This window comes from Diorhabda sublineata, chromosome 3 (assembly GCF_026230105.1).
Source record: "Diorhabda sublineata isolate icDioSubl1.1 chromosome 3, icDioSubl1.1, whole genome shotgun sequence".
NCBI lineage: Eukaryota > Metazoa > Arthropoda > Insecta > Coleoptera > Chrysomelidae > Diorhabda > Diorhabda sublineata.
The window spans coordinates 39,812,456-39,826,180 of NC_079476.1; the positions used below are offsets into that span (position 1 = coordinate 39,812,456).

Genomic DNA, 13,725 nt, shown 5'->3' on the forward strand with positions numbered 1-13,725 from the left:
GTTTTATTCTTTTTATCATATTGATGATCTTTTAATCTATTTTCTAAATACAGAGATGTTTGCCCTATGTAGACAGCATCAAAATTAGTACAAGACACTTGTAATTGTATTGTTTTTTGAAATATTTGGATAATGTATAATGTCTTCTATGGCTTATAATAATATGAAGCTTTCGAGAAAATTTTGAAACTAAATACCCCATGTTTAAAAGAATTGCGCTGATCTACCTTTGATTAACATGGTCCATTAGTTGTAGCATATTTTTTCGGTATTTATGAAGCTCTCGTGTTCTGTAAAAACCCTCCAAGTCATGTAAGTATTGAAACAGTTAAACTTTTTCTAGAAATTCCATTTTTGATGAAAATTTTTTATCATCTACGTGAATACTAAGAGGAATATTTTTATTTTTATACATCAATTCCCATACCGATTCTTAATATTTTTATCTACTGTAATTTTTGGAAACCAACTGACGTTGTATTAAAATTTTGTGAACATTTTCCATGATTATATGTTTTATTTTCCTGTTCAACACATGAAAAATGAAACAGTCTTGTATTATGTTGAATATTTATTTGCTAATGGCAAACCTCCACGATTTATTGACCTCCTCGGCAAATATCAGCATATCGCTCTATGGTAGATACAATATTTATTTTATATTAAAAAACGATTGTTAAACATAGACATAAATAAAATTGAAACAAATTATATTGACATGAATACGCAATGTATTAAAATAAATTCCTATCAGGCGGTATAATGAATATCATTAACTCATTATAATAAAAAGTCTTAATCTCTGAAGACGACAACTAGGTTAACAAAATGCTCCTCAAACAAACAAATGTAGTAAAAAAACGAATGTTTGAGACAACACAGGTTGTTTGTTAATTAGATAATTAAACAAATCAGTTAACTAAACTTATACCGAAAAAGTTGAGCTTTGAGAAAAAATTTACGTCAAAATTAAACTGTTGAAACTAATGGCGTCAAAACACCATACAAGAAATGAAAAGTAATGCCATCAAATTGTTTACAACTTCAAACAGAACTGGAGTAGTAATGCAAGGAGTAGAACCAATCACTCTGAGAGCCTAGGCAAAACACAAAGTATTTTTTTACCAAAAATATAAGTAATTGATTTAAAAAGGAATTTTCATCATCCACCGTAAGGTATATGGGGGTAAAACTAGTCACTAGGATAATGTACAGCTATAACTAGAGAAGGTAATCTTTGCAAGAGCAGCCTACAAGGACTAACAGGATTCCTGACGGGACGCCGTTGGTAAGAAGACATTGGCTGGACATTCTATCGATGTGTGATTAATAGATCAGCAGCAAACATTGGGGATTCGCAGTATCAACTAGATTAATAAACTTGATTAACTTTTGATAAAGATCGACTTCAATTTTTTACATGTTGTATTGATCAGAAGATACCCAAGATTGAACCAATTCAGCAACAAAAACATTTAAAAGGGTTCTAAGAAATAAGAAACGTTAACACAAAATAATCAAAACAAACATAATTTATTTTCTATATGGATGAATAAAAATTTATGTATTGAAAACAAAAATAACCCGAGTTGATGTTCTAAATTTAGTATAATCCGGTTCAATCGCCTTGAAAATATTGTAAAGACCTTAACGGATTTCAACTATAAAAGAAGAAGGAAAAAATAATGCAATTCAAGTCATGTGTGCGTGGAAACTCAATAACATCTTTATTGCAATCAAATAAAAGATTTAATATTGCCTTATGCCCATGAAATTCCATAGATACTTCAACTTATTCAAACTGGTTGATATACGAGGTAATTATTCAATTTAATTGAAAATAAACTTAACACTTTCAGTTTATTTTGCTGGAAAAAACAAAAGTATCTCCTTAATAATTGTATACAGTGAAAGATTTGTGCTATTTAAAACTAACACCCAGCTTTAATTCGAGTTTCCAGAATCGGATATTATATACCACACTCGTTTCGTAAACGAAGTTATCATCTTCAATAACCCAACTGTTTACCTTCTATTCATTCCGGATTAAATCGGTATATAATCCAAGTTTCAAAATAATCGAAATATATTGAATGAGATATTAATTCCAAGCATGTTTTATACGCGGTTTATTTTAAAGTTCTACGTTCTAGGGCTTAAAAAAACTAGTACTCACTCAAAGAGAAACCAATAAGAGAAAAGCGACAGTTTTCGATTTTCACTGTCGCACTAACATCACATAACGTCAATGTATTTCCCCGTCGTAATCATCGTTAGAACTTAAACTCACGTTAGTATCATACTGTGATATCGTTTGACGGAAAACTAACAAACGACGCGGTGTATTCGTGATCTGAATTCGAAGTGTGTGCGGTGAGATCATCTGGGAAAGCGATCGGATATGGAAAAGCTCTGCGCAAATCGACCTCGCGTCGTCATAGTTACCGGCGGGAAAACGCCAATTAACGGAAAAACATCGAAAGTTTCCTAAGAGGACAGGATAACGTCTAGGATTTTCTTTAATTTTTTACCAGTTACACCGTTACAATGATTCCAGATTAGTAACAGAATTAGTTGAAAATTATTCAGACTTTATATTAATATAGATTTATTTTAAAAATTTAATCGCATTTTAAATTGATTATTTGAAATATCAAAAGCTTTTGACAAGGTTTGACACGACAATAAATTCGTACGGTTTGTCGTCCGAACTTATCGGCTGACTTAGTAGCTTTCTCAAGGACCGATGTATCCAGGTTACTATCGATAGACACAGAAAAGTTTGAGTCACCTACGCTCTGTGGGAATCTCTCTGAAAAGTACGGTTCCAAAACATTCGAACAAAACGTTATTTTAGACCGATTACATGTAAGTGCATTTAACTTTCAAGTGGCGATTCCCAGACTGTGCCACCAAATGTTCCGGGTAGTTGCGAGATGTAAATAGACCGGAAGATGTAGTAGAAGGTCAGTGCAAGATCGACCGTCGACGACAACAACAAAGATTTTTGAAACTGCAAGTTTGATGATGAAGACATGTAACGACTTCAACAAGAGTTTAGTTGAAGCTCGAAACGTAACAGTAACTTCGGAAACCGTGCGAAATATTTCAAGAAATGCTGAAATTATAACCAATGTAGCTGAAACTGCTTTTCAATTCACCAAAGAACACCGTGTAGCTGGATTTTTAAAACACACGAACAAAAGAACTGGAATGTTCAGATGAAACAAACACTACAACTAATTATAAATTATATGACAGCAGAAATCTATTGGTTTTGATAAAACAAATAAAACTTCGATATACAGTGATCGAATTTCCATACGTGCATTTCCTTTTACTGCATTTGTTTCAATTATTATGCCTCATATGTTGGCACAAAATTGATTTCGTTTCGATTTGTCAATTTTTTCTTGTAGTCGCACAAATAGAAACTTGCTTTATGGTAATTTAAATATCGTTAAACAACTCACATTGTTATCTAATTTTCAACATAGTTTCCATTTTTTTAAATAAAGTCGAAGAAATCTCCCACCAATCCATTGATCGGCCTTCATCATCGACCTTGAAGCATTTGCAACCTGCAAGTGATTCTTGAGGTAAGAGGGTGATAATCACTGATGTCTGAATCCAGTCAATATTTGACTTTCGACGTGGTCATGAAGAAACTTCGTCAGTCAGTCGTTAGCTGAATTTTGGTCAATGTTTTACAATATCTCAGTAAGTTTATTGTCTTATCCTCAAAACACATTTGTGTCGCACAAAACTAAAGTGACACCACTGACGAAATTGTTTTTTTTTTGCTCCGGGGGTTTAATGAAACATTTCTAGTCAAGCAGCTCCTCTTTGGCGCTTACCCTCTTACATTGTTGAAGGACCAGTCTGCCAGTCAGCGTCTAATCAAGTTTTTTCAATTGTGCTTCAAGGGTGCGTTCAAAAAGGTGTAACAGTGACTGATCTTTGAGCAGCTCACTTTTGATATTTTGGATAATCGCATCCAAATATACTACTGCTGCAGTCAAAGTAGAAATCCAGATTTCCACCCACAGAGAAATGTGTATTTAACACCCAAACTAGGGCGAAACTATGATTTGTTGGAGGAAATTGAGTAGAAATTTACTCTGTGGTGTATGTACACTTTGGTATTTTATTGCCACAATCCCACAAGTATCAGCTTTATTATCAAAATATGAATTCCGCAAGCTATTTAATCTGTTTTTTCGTAAAATAATGTTATCTCTCGTACAAGATATACTATTTCACGTATTCTCCCTTGTTTGTAATAACGTTAAACTCGAGATTAGTTTTTTACTAAGTAACCATCTCGATTCGAAAACGTTCGCTTAAATTAATTAAAATACCTTGATGTTGTTGTTGTTTTTTTGTTGTGTAACAAGAAATTTTTCACTTCAACGGCTATTTACACATGAAGAGACGAGGAAAATGCTTCAGTCGTCGTACAGTGAATGTAATGACAGAAGTTTCTTTTTTGTAATTGTCGTATATAAAAAGGATAATTCTAAGGATACTCGTGCTGCTTGTCTGAAGTGTACATTAGCGTCTTTTTTATCTTTTTTTTAAAGAAGCTTGTTACTCAAACAAGTGATTTAATGGAAAACCCAATTAACTCAATAAAAGTACATTAAGTAATGTCTCAAATCTGAAATAAAATCTAATGCAATGACATTCGAACAAATAATCTAAATAATCTAAACTTTAGTAACGTAACTTTATAGTTTTTTGAGAATTTAATTCAATTTAAAATAATAATATAAAATTCATTTACAAATATCAAATATACTCTACCTTTTTCACTATTATTGTTATTAAAATTGAGTTTTTTGGAACGTTTGATCTTTAGATTTCAAAAACATATAATAGCGTTCGTTGAGGTATGTTTGACACCAAATAGCGACGCTCTTTGACGTTATCTTCAGTTCGTGTCTCAAGCCCGAACGAAGGATTGTTAAACTACTGTGATAAGACGTAATAACGTCGAAACTAGTCAGTAGTTACAACTTCTCCTTGTAATTGCGTGCCATTGAGGATGTTAATATCGACAAAAAGGTCGAGGCATTAGCCAAGAAAGTAGTTGTTTTCTCCTTTAAAAAACGGCGAAATATATTTTCGAAATATTGAATATCGAAATTATTTCAGAGGTGAATAGTCGAAATCTTTTATTTTGATACATATATCCAATTATCCTTGCGCTGTAGGCGACTGCGAAGCTCTCGTCCTACTCACTCCCCTATCGTTGACATTCAAGCGTCAGTCGGCTTTGTGCTACAGCCATGTAAACATGTCCGCCATTATTGATGCTCTCGACAAATGTGAATTGCGAAGTGTGATTCGTTTTCTATAGGCTGAAGGCCATAGTGATGCAGAAATCCATCAGAGAATGAGTCGTGTGTATGGAGAAAACTCCATGAGTGATGGTGTTGAAAGTTTAAAGTTGGCATGTTTCAGATGACCTGGTTCAACGAATTGACAAAATTCTATACTGTTCTTTTAAATTTTGAAAAAACAATTCAACGCGTTTGACAACCATTTAACCTCACCTAACCTATAAAGTTCAACTTCACTTACAACGACTTAACCTATAAAAATTCAACGTCATTCATAATCTAACCAATGAAAATTTATAACGATTTGAATATTCCAATCGATTAATTTTGAATATTGAATTTAATGCTTTTTACAGAAATAGCACAGTTTAAAACCGCCGCAAATCTAATTATTGTGAGTAAATTCCATTATTGTTATACATAACTATTCAAAAGCTCGGAATATATTAAAGTTGGTACACTTTGGTGTTTAATTATGCCACAATCCCACTTCGAAAATCAAAATAAGATATTTATTAATGATTGAATAAGAAGATTTAAATTTCTAATAATTCGAATTGTTAATTATAATTTTTTAACAAGTGTGAAAAATGAAAATAGTTTCTAAAATTGATTAGGGAATACTCAACATGTTATAAATTTCTTGATCATGGATTGTTTATTATTACAAACAAAAATTTTCACACCTAGCTGTGCGTCCATATCTGTTAAATCTACTAAAATATGAGTCAAAAATTTTTTTTTTGTTTATTATGTTATCTGGTAAATTCAAACCATATTTTTTATAATTTGTGATCGATAAGGGACAATAAAGAAATAAATCATCATATCTTTAGTTAATGAATTTTTTATTGTCGTTTTATGACTAGATATTGATTTGAGGGCTTGAAAGATTTTTATGGATTTATTAGATTTTACGAACACATAAATAATATATGCAATTTTATTATTTATAATCATCAATTAAAAAACGTACTCTAAATGAAGCTAAACTTTAGTGGTGGTATTTTTTTATCCAGTAAATTAAGGTTAATTACAAATGACTGATAATCCAATAGAAATTTCCTGTAGGGGTCCTTTTTGTCATAAAAATATGGAAAGTACCTGACACTATCTATCAGTTTTTCATTGTTTTTCCCAATTTTTTTGATATCAGCTTTGAAAATAAAACACCATGGCGGAAATCGGCGCAAAAATGCGAATATTATTTGCATAACCATAAAAGAATGGGGGTGGCAAACAAAACAATGCCACCAGTTCAGACTGACCTAAATTTTGTGCTCATAACCTCACAAAATTAAGGAATTAAAGTAAAAAGTTGAAAGTTTGCGAACTCTTTTAATTTAAATCGACTGGTTAAATTAGAAGTGAGGCTCCAACCAAAAGAAAATTTTTTTGGCGTACATAGGTTGGTTTTTTAGTGCTTCCAAAGTACTTTAAAAGTGAGAATGAAACATATTTTCGTAAAATAGCACATAAGGTTTAAAAACAAAGATTAGAATCTAACCTAACCTAACCAAATTTTTTTCCCTCCACCTCTTCTATTGTGCCAAATTTTGAACTGGTAGCTCTGCTGAGAATTTTTCAGCATTTTATCATTTGATTTGATTTTTCTGTTCTTTTTTCCCCTGATACTTCTGCCAGTCCTCAGATTAAACCAATGTAGGAATCATTAATTTTTCCTTTGTGGATTTTCTCCAAGTTTTCTATTATTTTTTCCCTGATACTTTTGCCAGTCTGCACATTAAACCACTGTAGGAATCATTAATTTTTCCTTTGTGGATTTTCTCCAAGTTTTCTATTATTTTTTCCCTGATACTTTTGCCAGTCTGCACATTAAACCACTGTAGGAATCATTAATTTTTCCTTTGTGGATTTTCTCCAAGTTTTCTGTTCTTTTTTCTCCCAATACTTCTGGTAGTCTTTAGATGAAACCACTGCAGGAATCATCAGCTTTTCTTTTATGGGTATCCTTCAAGTTTTCTGTACTTTTTTCCACTGATACTTCTGCCAGTCTTCACATTAAACCACTGTAGGAATCATTAGTTTTTCCTTTGTGAATTTTCTCCAAGTTTTCTGTTCTTTTTTCTCCCAATATTTCTGGTAGTCTTTAGATGAAACCACTGCAGGAATCATCAGCTTTTCTTTTATGGGTATCCTTCAAGTTTTCTGTACTTTTTTCCACTGATACTTCTGCCAGTCTTCACATTAAACCACTGTAGGAATCATTAGTTTTTCCTTTGTGAATTTTCTCCAAGTTTTCTGTTCTTTTTTCTCCCAATATTTCTGGTAGTCTTTAGATGAAACCACTGCAGGAATCATCAGCTTTTCTTTTATGGGTATCCTTCAAGTTTTCTGTACTTTTTTCCACTGATACTTCTGCCAGTCTTCACATTAAACCACTGTAGGAATCATTAGTTTTTCCTTTGTGAATTTTCTCCAAGTTTTCTGTTCTTTTTTCTCCCAATACTTCTGGTAGTCTTTAGATGAAACCACTGCAGGAATCATCAGCTTTTCTTTTATGGGTATCCTTCAAGTTTTCTGTACTTTTTTCCACTGATACTTCTGCCAGTCCTCAGATGACACCACTGTAAAAATTTTTCCATTGTGGATTTTCTTAAAAATTTTCAATCTATTTTCCCCTTCTCCAAATGAAACCTCTGCCTAAATTTTTAGTTTTTCTTCAGTGAATTTCTGGTTCTAAATAATTCAAGGTCATCAATTTACTTACTTATTCGTAGTTTCAACATTATAGTTCATCTTAATCGTATTCGGTGTTATATTTTTGACAGTTTCTTCGGATGTCGTTTGAAAAAAGTGTTTTTGTTTGGCTCTGAAGACGATAATTTGATTATCGAAACGTGTTTTACACAGTATAACTGTGAGTATTGGTTTAAATGTAGGAAAATGGAGAAATGGAATAGGAATATGTAAACAAAGATTTGTTTATATTAAAACTTTTATTTAACATAATTAATTATACAATCACCAATAAAATATTTATAAATATGTTCCATAAATTGACAAAATTTGATTCGATTTCGTTTTACAAAATCATACACTCCAAATTTGTGTCAAGTTGAATGTCAAAATATAATTTGGAAGATTTGTTAATGATATGATACATCATCCATTCTAAGTCTACAGAATTTCTTTTTTTGGCATGAAAAGGTAATAAAAAAACTTTGATTCTAACATTTTTAGATAGTTTGACTATAATAATCATTGATAGAATATACAGAGAGGAAAGGAAATCTGGATAAAGATAGGGACCAAGAAGCAATTAAAGGAGTTAGTTACGAAACAATGAGATGAATAAATTGCATCCAAAGTTATATTCATCAGCTAATTTTTTCTAAGATGATGATGATGCAATGAAAATGGATAAAAACTAACTAAAATAATTATAACAATAAAAGATTTTGAAAAAAAAAAATAATTCAGAACAGGAAATAAAAAAAATACTAGTAATAGAAGGTGATAAAAAAGTGGATACCATTGATTAAATATTTAACGATGATGAAGTAGTGAAAACAAACAATAACAATAAAAAATAAGAAGTAGAAACATCAAATTTTGAATCAAAAGCAATTAGAACGACCGAATGGTAAGAAAGGATGAAATGAATTAAACAATTGTCATGAATTATAAATGATATAAGAATAAAAAAAATTACAATGGATTAATAAATAGAGCATGTGAAAGAAGATCTACAAAAGAGACTGTGTTGCTTAAAAATTATGATAATAAAAAATAAATTGGAAAAAAAGTTTCAGAGACATTAGAAGACTAAAAAATGAAGAAATTAGGACAAAAAATGAAAATGTAAATGGTAGGAACATGATAATAGTAACTAAATCATGAGAAAATTGAGAAAGAAGAGGATGATAATTGAACAAAATAAAAGTCGACAGAAATTAGAAGGAATGCATATAATTAAAAGAGGAAGTAAATTAAAACGAGAAAAAATAGAAATAAATAAAAAGGGAGGTTGAATAAATACTAAATAAAGATATTTAGTAATAGAAATTGTAGGAAAATATTTGAAAAATTGTTGACATGTGACAGGTGAACAAAATGTGAAATAGGAAAAGGTGAAATATAGGAAAATGATGATTAAAAATTTGGAATAGTAAAAAGACGAACAAGTATACCAAGAAATATAAATGTTCCCAAAAAACGAAGATCATTGACATGATTTAATCAAAATTGGCAGGAATAGGATGAAAAAGTGGATAAAGAGTCGAAAAGAATAGAAATAAATAAAAAGAGTGGTCGAAAAATTATTGAAGGAACATAACTTATTAAAACTTGATGAAATTAGCTGAAAAAGGACAAAATGACTGATGTACAAAATGTGAAGTGGATCAAAGTAGAAGAAAAATAATAAAAAATGAGTAAAATTCAAGATTTGAGTCAATAGCCATTAAATACTTCAAAATAATGACGAAGACAAAAATGGAAATTGGCAGAAATGGAATGATTATCCTGAAACAAGACCAAGGAATGAAAATGTAAAAATTTGCAGGATAATAATAATAATTAAATCATAGAAAAATTCGGAAAGAAAAAGAATCCATCTAATATTGTAAAATGACGATAATAGTTCGATTAAAGTTGGCAGAAATAGATAGAAATACAGAAAATGAGGAGGTAAAGTGGAAGAAGATCTAGGAAGAATACAAAGAAATAAAAAAGGAGATTGAATAGATATTTTGAGAACGTTACTTTATAGAAAAATCAACAGAGAATGATACAAAGAAAATTGGCAGGAGCAAAATGACTATCCTATGAAAATATAAGAAGCAGAAGGACATTAATAACCAAAACATGAATAAATAAATAAAAGAAAATAAAAATTGAGGCTAACATTCTTAAAATGATTTAAAAGAGAAATGATTACGGATTTGAATAAAAGATAATAAAAATCGTAAAAGGATAAATATTAATTGTAACATCCTGAAACTTGTAACAAAAAAAAAAGGTCGAAAATAATCAGAAAAAAGGATACCAAAAAAAATATCTAGAAATGATCAGAATGATGATAGGATAATATATATAAGACAAGACAGTAATAAACCTGATAAAAACAAATATAAAATATATGAAAAAACTATTTTTTTTTTCAAAATCAAAAACCAAAATTAATCTAAATGGAAAGAAAATTGACTCTGTGATAATATTTTCATGTATGTAACCTCTAAACGACCGAAATGTTATGTACGTCTGTGAACGTGTTAATAAATTTTTTTTAAATAGAAAAATGATCCTAAAAGAAGACCGTATCTTCCGAAAAAGCCCCGCATAACCTAAATTCATCTTTACTCAACACAGCTCTCAAAAACTGCGGACATTTCGCCGAATGCACGGCGGGTTTGACGGCGTTGGCGCGCAGAACGAATTCCCTAACGGCCGGCGATGGAAACGACATTTTATTCACTTCTTTATCGTCACCGGGAATCGCTTTTTGCGCTTCCGCGAACATGGATACTATTCTACTTCCGACTTCCGATTCACTCATATCCTCCAATACGACTTCGTCGCCCGATACCAGATGGACAACTATATCGTTGATACGTTCGTTGACTGCCCTCGATGGATTCAATTTGTAATGGAGGGAATTCATTTGAGAAACGAGCAATTCTAGTGATGTAATTTCGTGGATGAAGGATTCGAATCGACGCAACTGCACCTTTTGTTCCCGCGTGAGATGTTCTCCGATACGTATTAGTTTCGTTATTTTAGAAGAAAGTTCTTGGTGGTCTTGAGCGAACGTCTGACATTCTTCTATTAATCTGTAGATGGCGGCGTGCGTTAGAATCGGAATAATCAATTCACAAATCTGGAAAAAATCGACCAATGTACTGTCATCGAATAAAAAATTGTCGAAATTATATTTTTTTTTATCAAGAAAATTAACGAGAATCATTACTAATTTTTGGGGTATTCATCTTGTGGTTATCCTGAAATTGAATTTTCTTTATGTTGAAAAGGACAATAGAATTGTTGATCGTTGTAGGTACACGGTTTTTAATTAAACAATTAAAATATATTTTGTAGTACAAATTTGAAACTTGCAGAAAGTAATTATGATTTGAGATTGAATTTCCGTTCGAGTAATTTACTAGTTTAAGAATTTCTCTCGTCGAAATTACGTTCATTCTTATTTAAATTTCGCTTTTGTTTACTTCATACAACATACTTGTAATTTTTTTTCTTATTATTATCAAATTCCATAGAAAATTTTCCGCTAAAAATGAAATATATTAACAGAAAGACTTAATCTTGAAACGATCTTTTTTTTCTTGGCTGCTTTGAATCACTCCAAAGAAATAGGAAACAATTTTCAATGCTTTCTTGGTTCTATATCGATTTTCGATTCTTACAAATGAATTGTCAACCAATTCCATTATTTTAGATGATTTCTTCTCAGTAAATCTTGTAATAATTGAATATTGGAAAAAATTATAATGTATAACGTGGAAACGATTTCTGATAACCACTAGGTGACGCTGCTTTCCTGTTTCAGCGATTTAAAAATCTCCACTAATTGATGCCCGATTCCTATTTTTAAAAAAAGCGAAGCGAAAATTCCCACAGTTTAGCTCTAAATTACTTTTTTTTTTTAAAAGCGAAGCACAAATCCTCACAGATTTACGCTACGTTTCTTTAAAAAAAAACTTGAAGCGAAAATTCCCACAAATTGAAGTTAAATTCCTTTTTTTTTAAACGAAGCGAAAATCTCCACAGATTGACGCTACATTACTTTTTTTTGAAAAACCGAAGCGTTTTTTGAAAAACCGAAGCGAAAATTTCCACAGTTTGACTATACATTCCTTTTTTTATAAAAAACGAAGCGAAAATACCCACAGATTTACGCTACGTTTCTTTAAAAAAAAACTTGAAGCGAAAATTCCCACAGATTCAAGTTAAATTCCATTTTTATAAAAAGCGAAGCGAAAATCTCCACAGATTGACGCTAAATTCCTTTTTTTTTTTAAAAACGAAGCGAAAATCTCCACAGATTGACGCTACATTACTTTTTTTTGAAAAAGCGAAGCGAAAATTCTCTCAGTTTGACTATACATTCCTTTTTTTATAAAAAACGAAGCGAAAATACCCACAGATTTACGCTACGTTTCTTTAAAAAAAAACTTGAAGCGAAAATTCCCACAGATTGAAGTTAAATTCCATTTTTATAAAAAGCGAAGCGAAAATCTCCACAGATTGACGCTAAATTCCTTTTTTTTTAAAAAAAACGAAGCGAAAATCTCCACAGATTGACGCTACATTACTTTTTTTTGAAAAAGCGAAGCGAAAATTCTCTCAGTTTGACTATACATTTCTTTTTTTATCAAAAACGAAGCGAAAATACCCACAGATTTACGTTACGTTTCTTTAAAAAAAAACTTGAAGCGAAAATTCCCACAGATTGAAGTTAAATTCCATTTTTATAAAAAGCGAAGCGAAAATCTCCACAGATTGACGCTAAATTCCTTTTTTTTTTAAAAAAACGAAGCGAAAATTTCCACAGATTAACGCTACATTACTTTTTTTTGAAAAAGCGAAGCGAAAATTCTCTCAGTTTGACTATACATTCCTTTTTTTATAAAAAACGAAGCGAAAATACCCACAGATTTACGCTACGTTTCTTTAAAAAAAAACTTGAAGCGAAAATTCCCACAGATTGAAGTTAAATTCCATTTTTATAAAAAGCGAAGCGAAAATCTCCACAGATTGACGCTAAATTCCTTTTTTTTTAAAAAAAACGAAGCGAAAATCTCCACAGATTGACGCTACATTACTTTTTTTTGAAAAAGCGAAGCGAAAATTCTCTCAGTTTGACTATACATTCCTTTTTTTATAAAAAACGAAGCGAAAATACCCACAGATTTACGCTACGTTTCTTTAAAAAAAAACTTGAAGCGAAAATTCCCACAGATTGAAGTTAAATTCCATTTTTATAAAAAGCGAAGCGAAAATCTCCACAGATTGACGCTAAATTCCTTTTTTTTTTTAAAACGAAGCGAAAATCTCCACAGATTGACGCTAAATTCCTTTTTTTTTAAAAAACGAAGCGAAAATTTCCACAGTTTGACTATACATTTCTTTTTTTATCAAAAACGAAGCGAAAATACCCACAGATTTACGTTACGTTTCTTTAAAAAAAAAACTTGAAGCGAAAATTCCCACAGATTGAAGTTAAATTCCATTTTTATAAAAAGCGAAGCGAAAATCTCCACAGATTGACGCTAAATTCCTTTTTTTTTAAAAAACGAAGCGAAAATCTCCACAGATTGACGCTAAATTCCTTTTTTTTTTTAAAAACGAAGCGAAAATTTCCACAGTTTGACTATACATTTCTTTTTTTATCAAAAAC

At 30.9% G+C, this 13,725-nt stretch overlaps 2 protein-coding genes across 4 annotated transcripts in view; both read right to left on the minus strand.

Moving 5' to 3' along the window:
- LOC130441215 (probable G-protein coupled receptor 158) overlaps nt 1-2,372 on the minus strand; it is an 80,470-nt gene extending 78,098 nt beyond the window's left edge. For 2 of the 3 annotated variants that reach the window (XM_056774790.1, XM_056774789.1), the window contains exon 1: nt 2,177-2,349. The gene's annotated coding sequence lies outside the window, so the exon portion shown is untranslated. Of the gene's footprint in view, nt 1-2,176 lie in introns of all 3 variants that reach the window. The other variant, XM_056774788.1, reaches the window with a different exon arrangement.
- A 5,914-nt stretch (nt 2,373-8,286) lies between these two features.
- The window catches only part of LOC130441644 (rab3 GTPase-activating protein catalytic subunit), a 57,045-nt gene continuing 51,606 nt past the window's right edge, over nt 8,287-13,725 (minus strand). Inside the window, exon 6 of the mRNA XM_056775419.1 lies at nt 8,287-11,187. Within this exon, the coding sequence (XP_056631397.1) occupies nt 10,615-11,187 (573 nt within the window). The 3' untranslated portion in view covers nt 8,287-10,614. The remainder of the gene's footprint in view (nt 11,188-13,725) is intronic.